This window comes from Ictidomys tridecemlineatus, chromosome 12 (genome assembly GCF_052094955.1).
Source record: "Ictidomys tridecemlineatus isolate mIctTri1 chromosome 12, mIctTri1.hap1, whole genome shotgun sequence".
Taxonomy (NCBI): Eukaryota; Metazoa; Chordata; class Mammalia; order Rodentia; family Sciuridae; genus Ictidomys; species Ictidomys tridecemlineatus.
The window spans coordinates 44,138,954-44,150,769 of NC_135488.1; the positions used below are offsets into that span (position 1 = coordinate 44,138,954).

At 42.6% G+C, this 11,816-nt stretch overlaps 1 protein-coding gene across 1 annotated transcript in view; it reads right to left on the minus strand.

Moving 5' to 3' along the window:
• Il18rap (interleukin 18 receptor accessory protein) overlaps positions 1-7,857 on the minus strand; it is a 28,677-nt gene extending 20,820 nt beyond the window's left edge. Inside the window, 3 exon segments of the mRNA XM_078029800.1 lie at positions 6,645-6,828; positions 6,923-7,244; positions 7,696-7,857. Of these exon segments, the coding sequence (XP_077885926.1) occupies positions 6,645-6,828; positions 6,923-7,244; positions 7,696-7,765 (576 nt within the window). The 5' untranslated portion in view covers positions 7,766-7,857.
• Positions 7,858-11,816: the final 3,959 nt, after the last annotated feature.

Sequence of the window (11,816 nt, forward strand, 5' to 3'; positions counted from 1 at the left end):
ACAAAGTCTTGACAGCAGCTCCTCTGACCAGAACCCAGGCAGCGGGGTCTCGTCAGACCATGGAGCCCAGCTAGTGGTCCTGCCCCACTGGATCATCCTGCTCCCGAGTCGACCTGTCTGAGTTGTCAGCCAGCCCATCCGAATCCCAAGACAGACTGAATAGTGAAGGTCGGTCAGTACCAAAGATCAAAAGCTGTGACTGTCTCTGCAAATGTAAAGTTCCCCCCAAAGCAACAGATCATGAAGAATCACGGAGATCTGACAACCCCAATAGCAGAAGAAACTGACAACGCTCTGATACCAGACCTTGAAGAAAAGGAGATATATGCAGTGACTATGAAAGAATCCAGAGTGATCCTCTTTAGCGTGACCTTGGTAACAAGGTCAGACAATGAAAAGAAATATGTATAGGAAATGAATGAAATTTCAAAAGCAGTTTGTGAAAAAAAAAATCAGAGTTTGAAAATTAAATGGAAACAATCAGAGATTCCTAATTAAAATGATATAAATAAAGAATATAATGATAACTAAAAAATAATTTAAAGAAAAAATTTAACAGCCATCTTGATCAAGCAGAAGGGAAAAGTAGGAGGCTCAAAGATATGGCATTTGACCTTCTCCATCAGAGAGGCAAAAGGAAAAAAAAAAAAAGAGGCAAAAAGGCTTCTGAGAATCAGAAATATCATCAGAGAATTAACTTTTGCACCAAAAAAAAAAAAAATCAAAGGAGAAGAAAGAAAAAGTCTTAGAAGATATACTTAAGAAAATAATGTCTCTGGGCTGGGGCTGTAACTCACTGGTAGACACTTGCCTCTCCAGTGTGAGACTGTGGGTTGGATCCTCAGCACCACATAAAAATAAATAAATAGATAGATAAAAAATATCGTGTCCATCTACAACTAAAAGAAAAGAAAAGAATGTCTAAAATTTTCCCAGATCTGAGAAACACAACAGTCAGTTATAGGAAGTTCAGAAGCCTCCAATCAAATTTAAATCAGGAGGAGTTCATTTAGAGATATCAAAATCAAATAAGGAAGATAAGGAAAGAAAACTAAAAGCAGCAAAAGATGAGACATATCACATTCGAGAGAGTACCAACGCAGCGATCAGAAGAATTATCTGCAGCAACCCTGCAGGTCAGGAAACAGTGAGATAAGATATTTAAAGTGCAATAAAACAAAAACACAACTCAAAACGAAACCTGCCAGCCAAGAATATGTTGCCTAGAAAAGCCATCTTTCAGAAATGAAAGAGAAATAATAACTTTTACAGTCAAAGAAAACCTAAGGGAGTTCATTGCCAACTGCTACAGGGAGTCAGTCCTGTAAGCTGAAGTGAAAGGCTGCTGGTTAATGAAAAACATGTGAAAGTAAAAAATCTCAATGGGAGGAAATACATGGTCATCTTCAGAATACCCTAATACTGTAAGGGTGGTACTTAAAGCAATTTTATTTCTACTGTCAAGGTTAAAAGCCAAAACTGCTAAAACAACTTTAGCTACAATGATTCATTAAGGGATACAAATTCCAAAGAATATATGAATTTTGATATCAAAAATCAGGAAAGGAAGATGTTAAGGAGCGAAACTATAGCTTTTGTTTGTGATTAAGGTTGTTATTAGCTTCAAATAATTTGTTAAAAAGTTAAAAATTTTTAGGGTGAGTTTGTGATATCCATAAAAACAAAAATGAGAAGTCACACACACTGTAAAAAATAAGGATTCTCAGCACCACACCACAGGAAACAGACAAAACATAAATAAGGAAGAGAGAAACAATAGGCCCACAAAATGTGAAAAATGAATTACAAAATGGCAGTAGTGTGTCCTTACCTATCAATGATTGCCTTAAATATAAATGGACTAAATTCTCCAAAAAACAGAGACGATTAATGAATGAGGAAAAATATGATCCAATAAATTTAAAGCCTGCTTTGTCTGATATCAGCATAGCAACCCCTGCTTTCTTTCTTTGGATTTCTATTTGGATGGAATTTATTTTTCCATTCCTTCTCTTTTGGTCTATGTGTCTCCTTCCTAGAAGTTAAGTCTCCTATAGGCAACATGGGTAGATTTCCAAATGCACGCGCATCAAAATCCAAATGCCACTTTTCCATAAACATAGAAAACCAACCCTTAAACTCATATAGAATCACCATAGACCCCAAATGGCCAAAACAATCTTGACCAAAAAGAACAAAGCTAGAGACGCATTCTTGGATTTCAAACATATTATAGAGGGATAATCATCAAAACAATAGGGCACTGGCCTAAACAACAGATAAATGGACCAATGGAACAGGATAGGAAGCCAAGAAATAAACCCACACGTTTATGGTGAAATGATTTTCAGAAAAGATGCCAAGAGCACACAATATAGAAAGGATAGTCTCTTCAATAAATGGTGCTGGGAAAACTGATTACCCACACGTAAAAGAATAAAATTGGATCTTTATCTAACGTCATAAAGAAAAATAAGCTCAAAATGGATATAAGACCTGTTGTTATGGAACTTCTAGGAAAAAAAATTAAAAAAAAAAAAACAGAGAAAGCTCCAGGACATTTGCTGAGTAACAGTGTTTAAGGAGATGACCCTAAAAGCACAAGCAAGAAAAACGAAACTAGACTGTGGGACTGTATCCAGCTAAAAAGCTTCAGCACAGCCAAGAAAACAGGAAACAACTCACAGAAAGGGAGACAATGTTTGCAAACCATACATCTGATAAGGGCGTAACATCCAAAATACAACAGGGGCTCTAACACCCCGACTGCAAGAACATAACTAACTGGACTGAAAAATGGGCAAGGAGTGAACAGACATTAGTATTAGTAGTAGTAGTAGTACTAGTGATAGTACCAGGAATTGAACCCAGGGGCACTGAACCACTGAGCAACATCCCCAACCTTTTTTTTTCTATTTTACTTATAGACAGGGTCTCACTGAGTTGCTTAGCGTCTTGCTTTTGCTGAGGCTGGGTTTGAACTCATGGTCCTCCTGCTTCAGCCTCCACAGTCACTGGGATTACAGGCGTCTGCCAAGGTGCCCAGCTCCTGAACGTACATTTCTGTTAAGAAGACTTATGTGGGGCTGGCGTGGTGGCTCATTGGTAGAGCGCTCGCCTAGCATGCATGAGGCACTGGGTTCCATCCTCGGCACCACATAAAAACAAACTAATGTGTCCACGTAAAACTAAAGATACATTAATAAGTAAATATTTTTAAAAAGAAGACATATGAATAACCAAAAATGTGTTTAGAATGCTCAGCCTCACTAATCATCAAACAAATGAAAATTAAAACCACCTTGAAGGCTGGGGATATAGCTCAGTTGGTAGAGTGCTTGCCTCACATGCACAAGGCCATGGGTTCAATCCCCAGCTTCGCCAAAACAAAACAAAACAAAAACCGCTTTGAAATATTACCTCACACCTATTAGGATGACTTTTATAAAACACACAGAAATGACAAGTTTGGGCAAGAATGAAGAGAAAAGAACCACTTTAGCATGGTTGGTGAGAATGTAAATCAACACAACTATTATGGAAAATGCTATAGAGATTCCTTAAAAAAAAAAAAAAAAAAGACAATGGAACCACCCTCTGATGCAGCGATCTCACTCCTGTATGTGCATCCAAAGGAATCGAAATCAGTTTGTGGAAGGGACATCATGCTTCCATGCTAATTGCAGCTCTATCCACAATTGCCAAGATGTGGAATCAACCCAGTTACAGACGAAGGCATGAAGAAATATGGTAGACAAACACCAAGAAATAGTATCCAGCCTTCTCAAAAAGAAACCCTGTAATTTGTGACATGGATGAACCAGAACACAACATGGTCAGTGACATAAGCCAGGCACAGAGAGACAAATAGTGCATGATCTCATGTATATGTGGAGTCTAAAAAAAAAAAAAAAAAAAGCTGAAATTATGGAAGTAGAGAGTTGAGAGGTTTTACAAGAGGCCTGTGGTGGGGAGGGAGTGGGGGAATGTTGGTCAAGATGGACAGGAGGAATGCATCTTGAGATCTCTGGCACAGCGGGGTGACTGTATTGTGCATTTCCAAATACCTAAGAGCCAAATTTCAAATGTTTGACCATGAAAAGTGGTAAGTAAGCAAGGGCGTGGCTATACCCATCAGCTTCATTTAATAATTCTGCATAATATACATATATCAAAACATCCCCTTCTGCCCCAGAAATATAGGAATTATTCATTAAAAATGATAAAATGGTTGGAAACGATGATTTGGAAAACACACGCTAGCCTGAATTTTTGTTGTTTATGAAGGTGTTCTGGAGCCCTCCAGAGAGACGTCCCCAAATCCACAGAGTTGTTTCCGTGATATACTCTGCACATCTGCCGGGCACCCCAGTGCAATTTCAGGGACTTCCACAATGTCATCTTTCTCTCCACTCAGCCAGGGTCTGCTTCATTTGTTCAGAGAAAGGGTTCTGAGGTGTGACCTGTGACGTCTGAGACTTGGGGTTCAGCATGAAGGAAAGGGCCACCAGGTGCTATTGCTGCTCAGTGTCCTCACTCCTCCTGGTGTGTGCCACAGCCTCAAGGTCCACTACTCCCAGACCACCATAGGCGTGTGAGTGTGTTTGAGCTTACACACCCATGTGCAACTCGTGAAACATAAACCGAACCAAGACCTGTTCAAATCTGTCACAGTTCTAACAACGGTCATCGTTTGCCTTTCACCAGGAAATACATGGTGAAAATTGCTGTCAAAACCCCAGAGAGCCGGGCATGGTAGTGGTGCATGCCTGTAATCCCAGTAGCTCGGGAGGCTGAGGTAGGAGGATCACAAGTTCAAGGCCAGCCTCAGCAACTCAGCGAGGTCCTAAGCAACTCAGCAAGACCCTGTTCTCAAAATAAAAAATAAAAGAGCTGGGGATGTGGCTCAGTGGTTCAGCACCCAGGGCCCGATTCCCAGTATCATCCCCTGCTAAAAAAAAAAAAAAATGGGCCAGAGAAGTGAAACAAAGCTTTCTTTTGCAAATGTCATCTGGTTTTAGGGTCTAGCTTGTGCAATGTGTGCAGAGAACTAGAAACTACAGCATGGCTTGTGCTCAACTGTAAGAGCAAGGGAGTTCACTCCAGGTGTACGATTGTGGACGTGCGAACACGTTTCCTTCAGACTGCGGCATCGCGACTGTTTCACTGGCTTGAGCCCAGCCCACCTTGTCAGCCAGTCATCCATCAAGGCAGGTTATGAACATTTGGAGCCCAGGGGAGTTTTGTTCTTGAGAGAGAAATGAAAATAATGAAGAGAACCGCCAGCTCTTCTTACCACCTCATGTTTGAAGTTATCACGTTCTTTAAATTAAAACTTCACTCCAGTCAGCACTCCTGGTCTCATTGTAAAATACCACAAGCCACATCGTCTGCCTTATTTCTGTAATGAATTTAGTAACACCTGTCCACACGTCATCACAGAGTCCCAAGAACCACGAGAGGGAAGGTCTCCTTTCACCATTGTAGCTGTGCCCCCAGGAGTCTCTCGTGAGTTTTGTGCTGGATAAAAATCACCAGGTAGATACAGAAGGTAGCTAACTTGCCTTCTTTGACTTCACCCAGAAAACATATTTAAAAACATACTTTATGTCACAAACGTATATATTGTAAAGCCAAATGAATGTTTTTGTGTGATTTCTAAAGTCTTGTTGTTGCAGGAGTCAACTTGGATCTATTCCCAGATCCCACCCCCACCCACCCCCAGGGGTGAAGTGTGATTGGAGTCTGTTACCTGAGATGCCTCAGCAGCATTTACCTATCTGTTAGCACTTGGAGAAACTATAAGCCAAAAAGTAAATGTCAAGTGTTCTGGTGATGGAAGTTTACTCACATAATTCAAAACTCAATATCATCACGAAACTTGACCTCGATCCTTTTTTTCTCTTAGCCCTCCCAGCCGGCTCTCATGGGTTTGTCCAAACAGTCCTCCTGGAGGCACCCTCTTAGGAAAAGGATTCCATTTTCTTGTTTCTTTTGCAAAAACCTTCAAGCCCTTGAAGGGTGCCCCTATTGCTGGCAATATCCGTTGCTTTCCAAAAAAAGCAGAATGACCTCACCTGTCTTCTACTTAGACACCTGTTAGAGTCTGCAAACAAGTCTGGATGGCGCCTGGCCAAATGCCAGAGGGAGTGGTTTGTGAAGTCACGCCAGCGAGCCATTAAGTGTGGAGATTCCTTATTGGTTGACTGCTGTATCTAGTTTTTGCTAATTAAGATAAGCGGTGTGGAATGTATAAATATCGCTCCTGTCCTGCAATACACGGCTCCCTCTCCTGCTGTATCAACGTACAGAAGTGGTTCGTCACCCCCCGGGTTATTTTTCTGCAGCCGGACTGCGGCAGACACCCTTAGGTCTATGTCTTACCCAAATGTGTGAAATACTTGCATGTTAGAAGTTTTCCTGGTGCTGATCAAAAGGTTGAGTCTGAGAATCCCAGTGTCGTGCTCTCTTCTACATAGGACCCAGACCCTTTTAGAATCGTCAGGTCTCTTGCTCAGGTACAAGGTCAGCATTGGGGTCCTTGTAGACCTCAGGTTCTCAAACCCACATTTCTATCAAGCACTTCAAGAGTTGTTACCAGAAAAACCATGCTCTTACACCAGTTCCACGGAATTCACTCTCACCTGGTACCAAGTCACCTCTGGACTCTGTGTTTCACTTTGGCAGCTGAGACTGGGACAATAAATGGAGTCCATCCTACCAAGAAGTAGATATTGCTTATGTGGCTTACGGTTCTCACAGGGTGAATTTGCCTGGGGCTTAATTTCCAAGACTGTCTTGACACAACATGCCACATCCTGGGGGCTCCTAGGAGATTAACAAGGACCTGTGAACATACATGTTTTATTTAGGTAGTAAGGATCTGATGATATTTGCAGATAGGAAAGCACCCGGGACATACCTGATCCTGGGTCCACAAACATATGAACCAGAATCATTCATCTCTGGGATCAAAAAGCGAAGCATAGTCTTGTCCTGAACGATATGCGGATATCTGTTAGTGATTTCCTCCAGTGGGTCTCCATTCTGGGGTTGTAGGTACCAGCGGACATCAGAGAGGTCTTTACTACCGCTGCAGGGAAAGTACTCAGGGTCTCTTGTTGGTGAGGGTTCACTTGTCGGGTACAAGTGGGATTTCTGCAGTTCTGGTAAATCACAAAATAAGACAAATTCCTCTTCACTCTCTGTGGAATATGTCCAAAGGAGTCTTTTGGTGGAACAATCTGACAATCACAATAAACAAAGCAACTCAGAAACACATTAGAAGATAAAAAGCTAACTTACATTTAAAAAAAAAAAAACGTGAAGTAACACAAGAATACATCCCTCTAGGTATCTATCTTCTTCACTGTGCCCATTTTGTAGGGAAAAAAAAAAAAAAAAGATGTTCATGTTCTAACTCCCTTCCCTTGGGCTTCAGTGTCGCCAGTAGACAGCTGGGGCCATCCATCATTCCTTTCAGCGACTCCCACCCAACACCCAGCTATGGTACCTGGGCTCCCCATCCGCGCTTGGAGTCCACTGAAAGCTGTTCCCCCTAATAACTCTCCCACTGCCGTTTGAAGAGCAGGAAGGAAACGCTGTGTGTAAACGTATCACACTGCTGATATCATCTGTCAACTTCGGGCTTTGACCACAAGACTCAGTGTCAGCATGAAAAGTGAAAACCCCTACCTGAAGTACTATATTCCGCGATCCTCTCTCCTGCGACAAGCCAAAGAAATGTCCAAGCCCAACAGAGCATGACTGTCCTGTGCCCCCGTCATCACACCAGGAGACCCACCCCGTTGGCAGTAAAGAGGACGAGGAGGGGCTGGTTTCCGAGTATCCTCTTCACTTCTGAAATGGGAAATGGAGAAATCGGAACCAGTGACCAAAATGCGAGTCACACAGGAAGCTTTGAAGGGCAGGTCCCACCCAGTGAGCCTCTGCATGCCCTTGGCTGTGTGGGGACTTTAGTGGTGAGAAGCAGCCTCTTCGTATGTATCGAGAGGAGGAGGAGGAAATGGCACCAGGTACCCCCCGGACCTGCTCACCATATAGTAGGTTCTTCTAATACCATTTTCCCCACGTGGAATTTTTTCTTTCTTTCTTTTAATGTTCTCATCTAGTGTGCACGTTTTTATGAATCATTTGGAAAAAAAAAAGTTAAGTTCATATTTTCCAGAAAAGATTGCCCACATTATATGAAAATGGCTGATTCTTCCAAGTGAAGGAAGCCAGAGATACAGCTTCTAAGTATAAAATTTTTTAAAAAAAATACTAGTTTACAATAACTGTCCTAGAAAAAGGAAAAGGGAAATTGTCATTGGTCATAGCATCAACCTAGTCTTCTTGCATGTAAGAGAGACTCAGAGCTGGGAGCTACCATGCTTTATCTGTCCCCTGTGCTGACAGGGTGGCCATGAGAAATTTCAAACACCTTATCAGTGACGAGGAGTAAGGATATGGAATAGGTAACGTTTGATTATTTATTTTGTTTTGAATGGAAAATAAAAGTATTGGTTATAGAATAGTCTATGTCTTCTAGAGCTCTGAATGTTGATCATTAACATAAAAATAGCCTGTGTCTTGTCTTTGGGATTATGGGAATAAGATGAGTTTCCCAAAATTTTGGCTAAAAATCCCCCCCAAAAAAAAACACTCCCGTAGAGTCTCAGCCTCTTTAAGGGAGGTGAGAGCCAGGGATAAATGGTACAGCCGCTGTCTTCAAGGGTCCATCACAGTGTGGAGGACAGAGTAAAAGAAACAACTATTCCGATGCTTGTTAACACGGTAAAGACTTTATTCAAGACTATTGCAATAGGGGAGAGAGATCAAGGCCCACTCCCAGTGCAAGGATAAGTGGGGAGTTATAGCCAAGGAGGAGGGTGCAGGTCAGTGGGTGGGAAGTTATCAAGAGAAATGCAAAGAACAGGGATCCCTACTAAACCCATATAACAGGATGTTGCTCAAGGCAGGTCAAAGATATCCAGGGTGGAGGTGAGGAACTTAATCAAATATCAAGGTTAATGCTCTCACCCAGGTGCATAGGTTGGGGGGGGGGATTACATAGCAGTGTACTTTGCTCAGACTGGCTGATCAGGCCAAAGATAGGACAGGTGCAGAGGTGGAGGCTTGGAGAAGAGAGCTCAGAAGATCCTGACCAAAGTTTGGTCAAGGAGAGAGTCTCTGTTGACACAAACACCCAAATCAACAATTTTAACAACATGCAATAAAGAAATAAAGTCCATTGCTAAAACGGAAAGAGAGGGAGAAAGAGAAAGAGAGAAGAAGAAGAGAGAAGAGAGAGGAAAAGAAAAGTCCATCAAATATCCTATGGTCACTCTAAAAGTTCCCTTTAAAAATTTTTCTCCCTAGCAGATGACATAATCAAAATCAATCATCAATCAATCCATCAATCTGAGGGAGAGGGAAGGCCGCGGGGATCGGCAGCCCTGGCAGAGGCAGATTGAGCTCCTGGAGGAATACCAGCCATTCAGAGCAGGCTGGGGCCAATGGAAAGGACAACTGACAAACCCCAAAGAAGAAAATCAGAGAATGAAAAACATCCCTGTCAGTGAGACAGACAAAAGGAGGAGCGACTAGACGTGAGTGTCAGAAACTACAGAGTCAGGGAGGAGAAGGACTGAGCAGGGGCCTCAGGTTGGGGCCAGAAGAATTGGACATTTATATCTGGCTGCTGACCTGGCTGTGTACCAAGAGCGAGGGTAGGACCCAGAGGGATGATTGTTAGTCATGGGGACTAGGTCCACTCTGGTCTTTATCCTCACTTGTGACTACTGGTGGCTTTTCTGATCAGAACTGCAATCCATAAATTAGGCAGGATGAGACACCACCTTGTAAGATGGAGTGGCCTCCCTGACCCTGCTTTCCTTTGCCCACAGAGCCTCAGGAAGAACGATCTTCTCCATCTCAATCACCAAACGCACGTTCCTGAAGAGCAAGACGGAGCTTCTCATTTCATGATAAAAACCCTTGCTGGCCCCCACTGCCCATGAGATTGAGAAGTGATTCCATGCACCACCCACATTCCCAGTAGGATATGTCTCTCACATGCCCTCGCTCTGATATTTTCCTCAAAGACACCTTCCCTGACCACATGGATGAGGAAACTCCTACTCCATCCCTTCCTTACCATGACCCAGCACACAGCCATCTCTCTGATTATTCTTTTACATTACTTTTGTCTTAGGACGCATTCTTGTCTAAAAATACTCATTCTTAAAAGCTGTGTGACAACAGGAACCGAGTACCTCTTTCCCTGTGGGTCTTGCACTCCCTGTCCAGGAACAGTTTGTACAAATAAGAGGAGCTCAGCCACCGTTTGTTCAGAATTCATTACACCGCAGCCTAATTGTGGTTCCCCTAGCCTTGTCTTCCCACTAGACTGGGAACGCTTTAAGAGCAAGGGTGCTGTTTCAGAAATCACATCCATGCTTACTGCAGAGTAGAAGCCAATTCCATTGATCAGACAAATGAAAAATGCTCCAGGTGGAGTCAAAACAGACGCATATCAATCTATTAGGACAACTCACTCTCTATATGAGCATAAGTCACTTAGAATTTCTGGATTTTCATTTTTTTATCTGCAAAATAAATCATTTGCACTGAATCAGTAGTTCCTCAACCTTAGAGCTAGCTAGAGAATTATAATTTCTGGGAGTTAACCGATAAATCCCTTTTTTCCTTAATTTCTCTGACATGTGAAACATGGGATTAAATGATTGCTAAAATCATCTCTTCCATTCTACAATTCCGTGTCTCAATGTCCAAGGCTGCAGCAAACTAATGGCCTGAATATCCAGCCCTTGGGAATTTCCATCCCACTTGAGATGACAGACACTCCCCACACGATGCATGCACCTGCTGGCCTCCAGTCTCGGGTTCCCTGGGTCAGTTCCAGGCTGCAGCTTTGCCTCTGGGACTGTGTTTCTCAGATTATTTTCATTGGAAGAACAACCTGGAAAACTTGTTACAAATGTGTCTTCATGGGCTCCCCCAAGGGCTGATTAAATGATTCTCAGGGAGAACAATGGATCTACTTTATAAACAAGTGTCTAGACTCTTGACCCACAAGTCATCTTTGGGAAACCCTTAGGAACAAGAACAGAGCCTGAGGAGATGGGCCAGCCCCTGAATCATAGTAATTGTTGCCATTTCTGGTGGTCACAGCACAGCACAGCACAAAACAGGTCCATTCTGAAATTTTCATTTAAATGGAATAACAACCTGCATGATGCGTTTTTCAATGTCTGCCCTTTCGTAAGACCATCTAATGTCGAAGTGCTGTCATTCATTTCTACCATCATCAAAACGTTTCTGGAAATCAGAGTATCATGCAAGCATTGGGTAATCCATTTGTTAAGAATTGGACAATCTAAACCAAGCAAGGCTGCACGCTCTGTTGATGGGAGTAAAATGACCAAGTGACACTGATCACATCGTTCATTTGCACTCTGGCCACCTGGGGGAAGATGGGTAGTGACTTTCTCATTTTACCAATGGACCACCTAGGTTGGCATTGCTAGGAGTAGTGGTCTCCATTACTAATGATAATCACATACCTGTTAGGTGTTAAGAGGGATTCAGATCCAGATGTCGAAGGTCTCGAAGCTCCTGGTTTTGTTACCATCACATGCTGTTCCTCACAAATGGAGACGAGAACCAAGAGAATGACTTTGGAAGCCTGCAGGCTATCTCCCCAGAGCGTTTTCCAGATGTGTTTTGAGAGCCCCGTTTCTTTTCGGGGAGAACGAAGCCTTCCCCTTCAGACAATCAAGGGTACCTTTTCA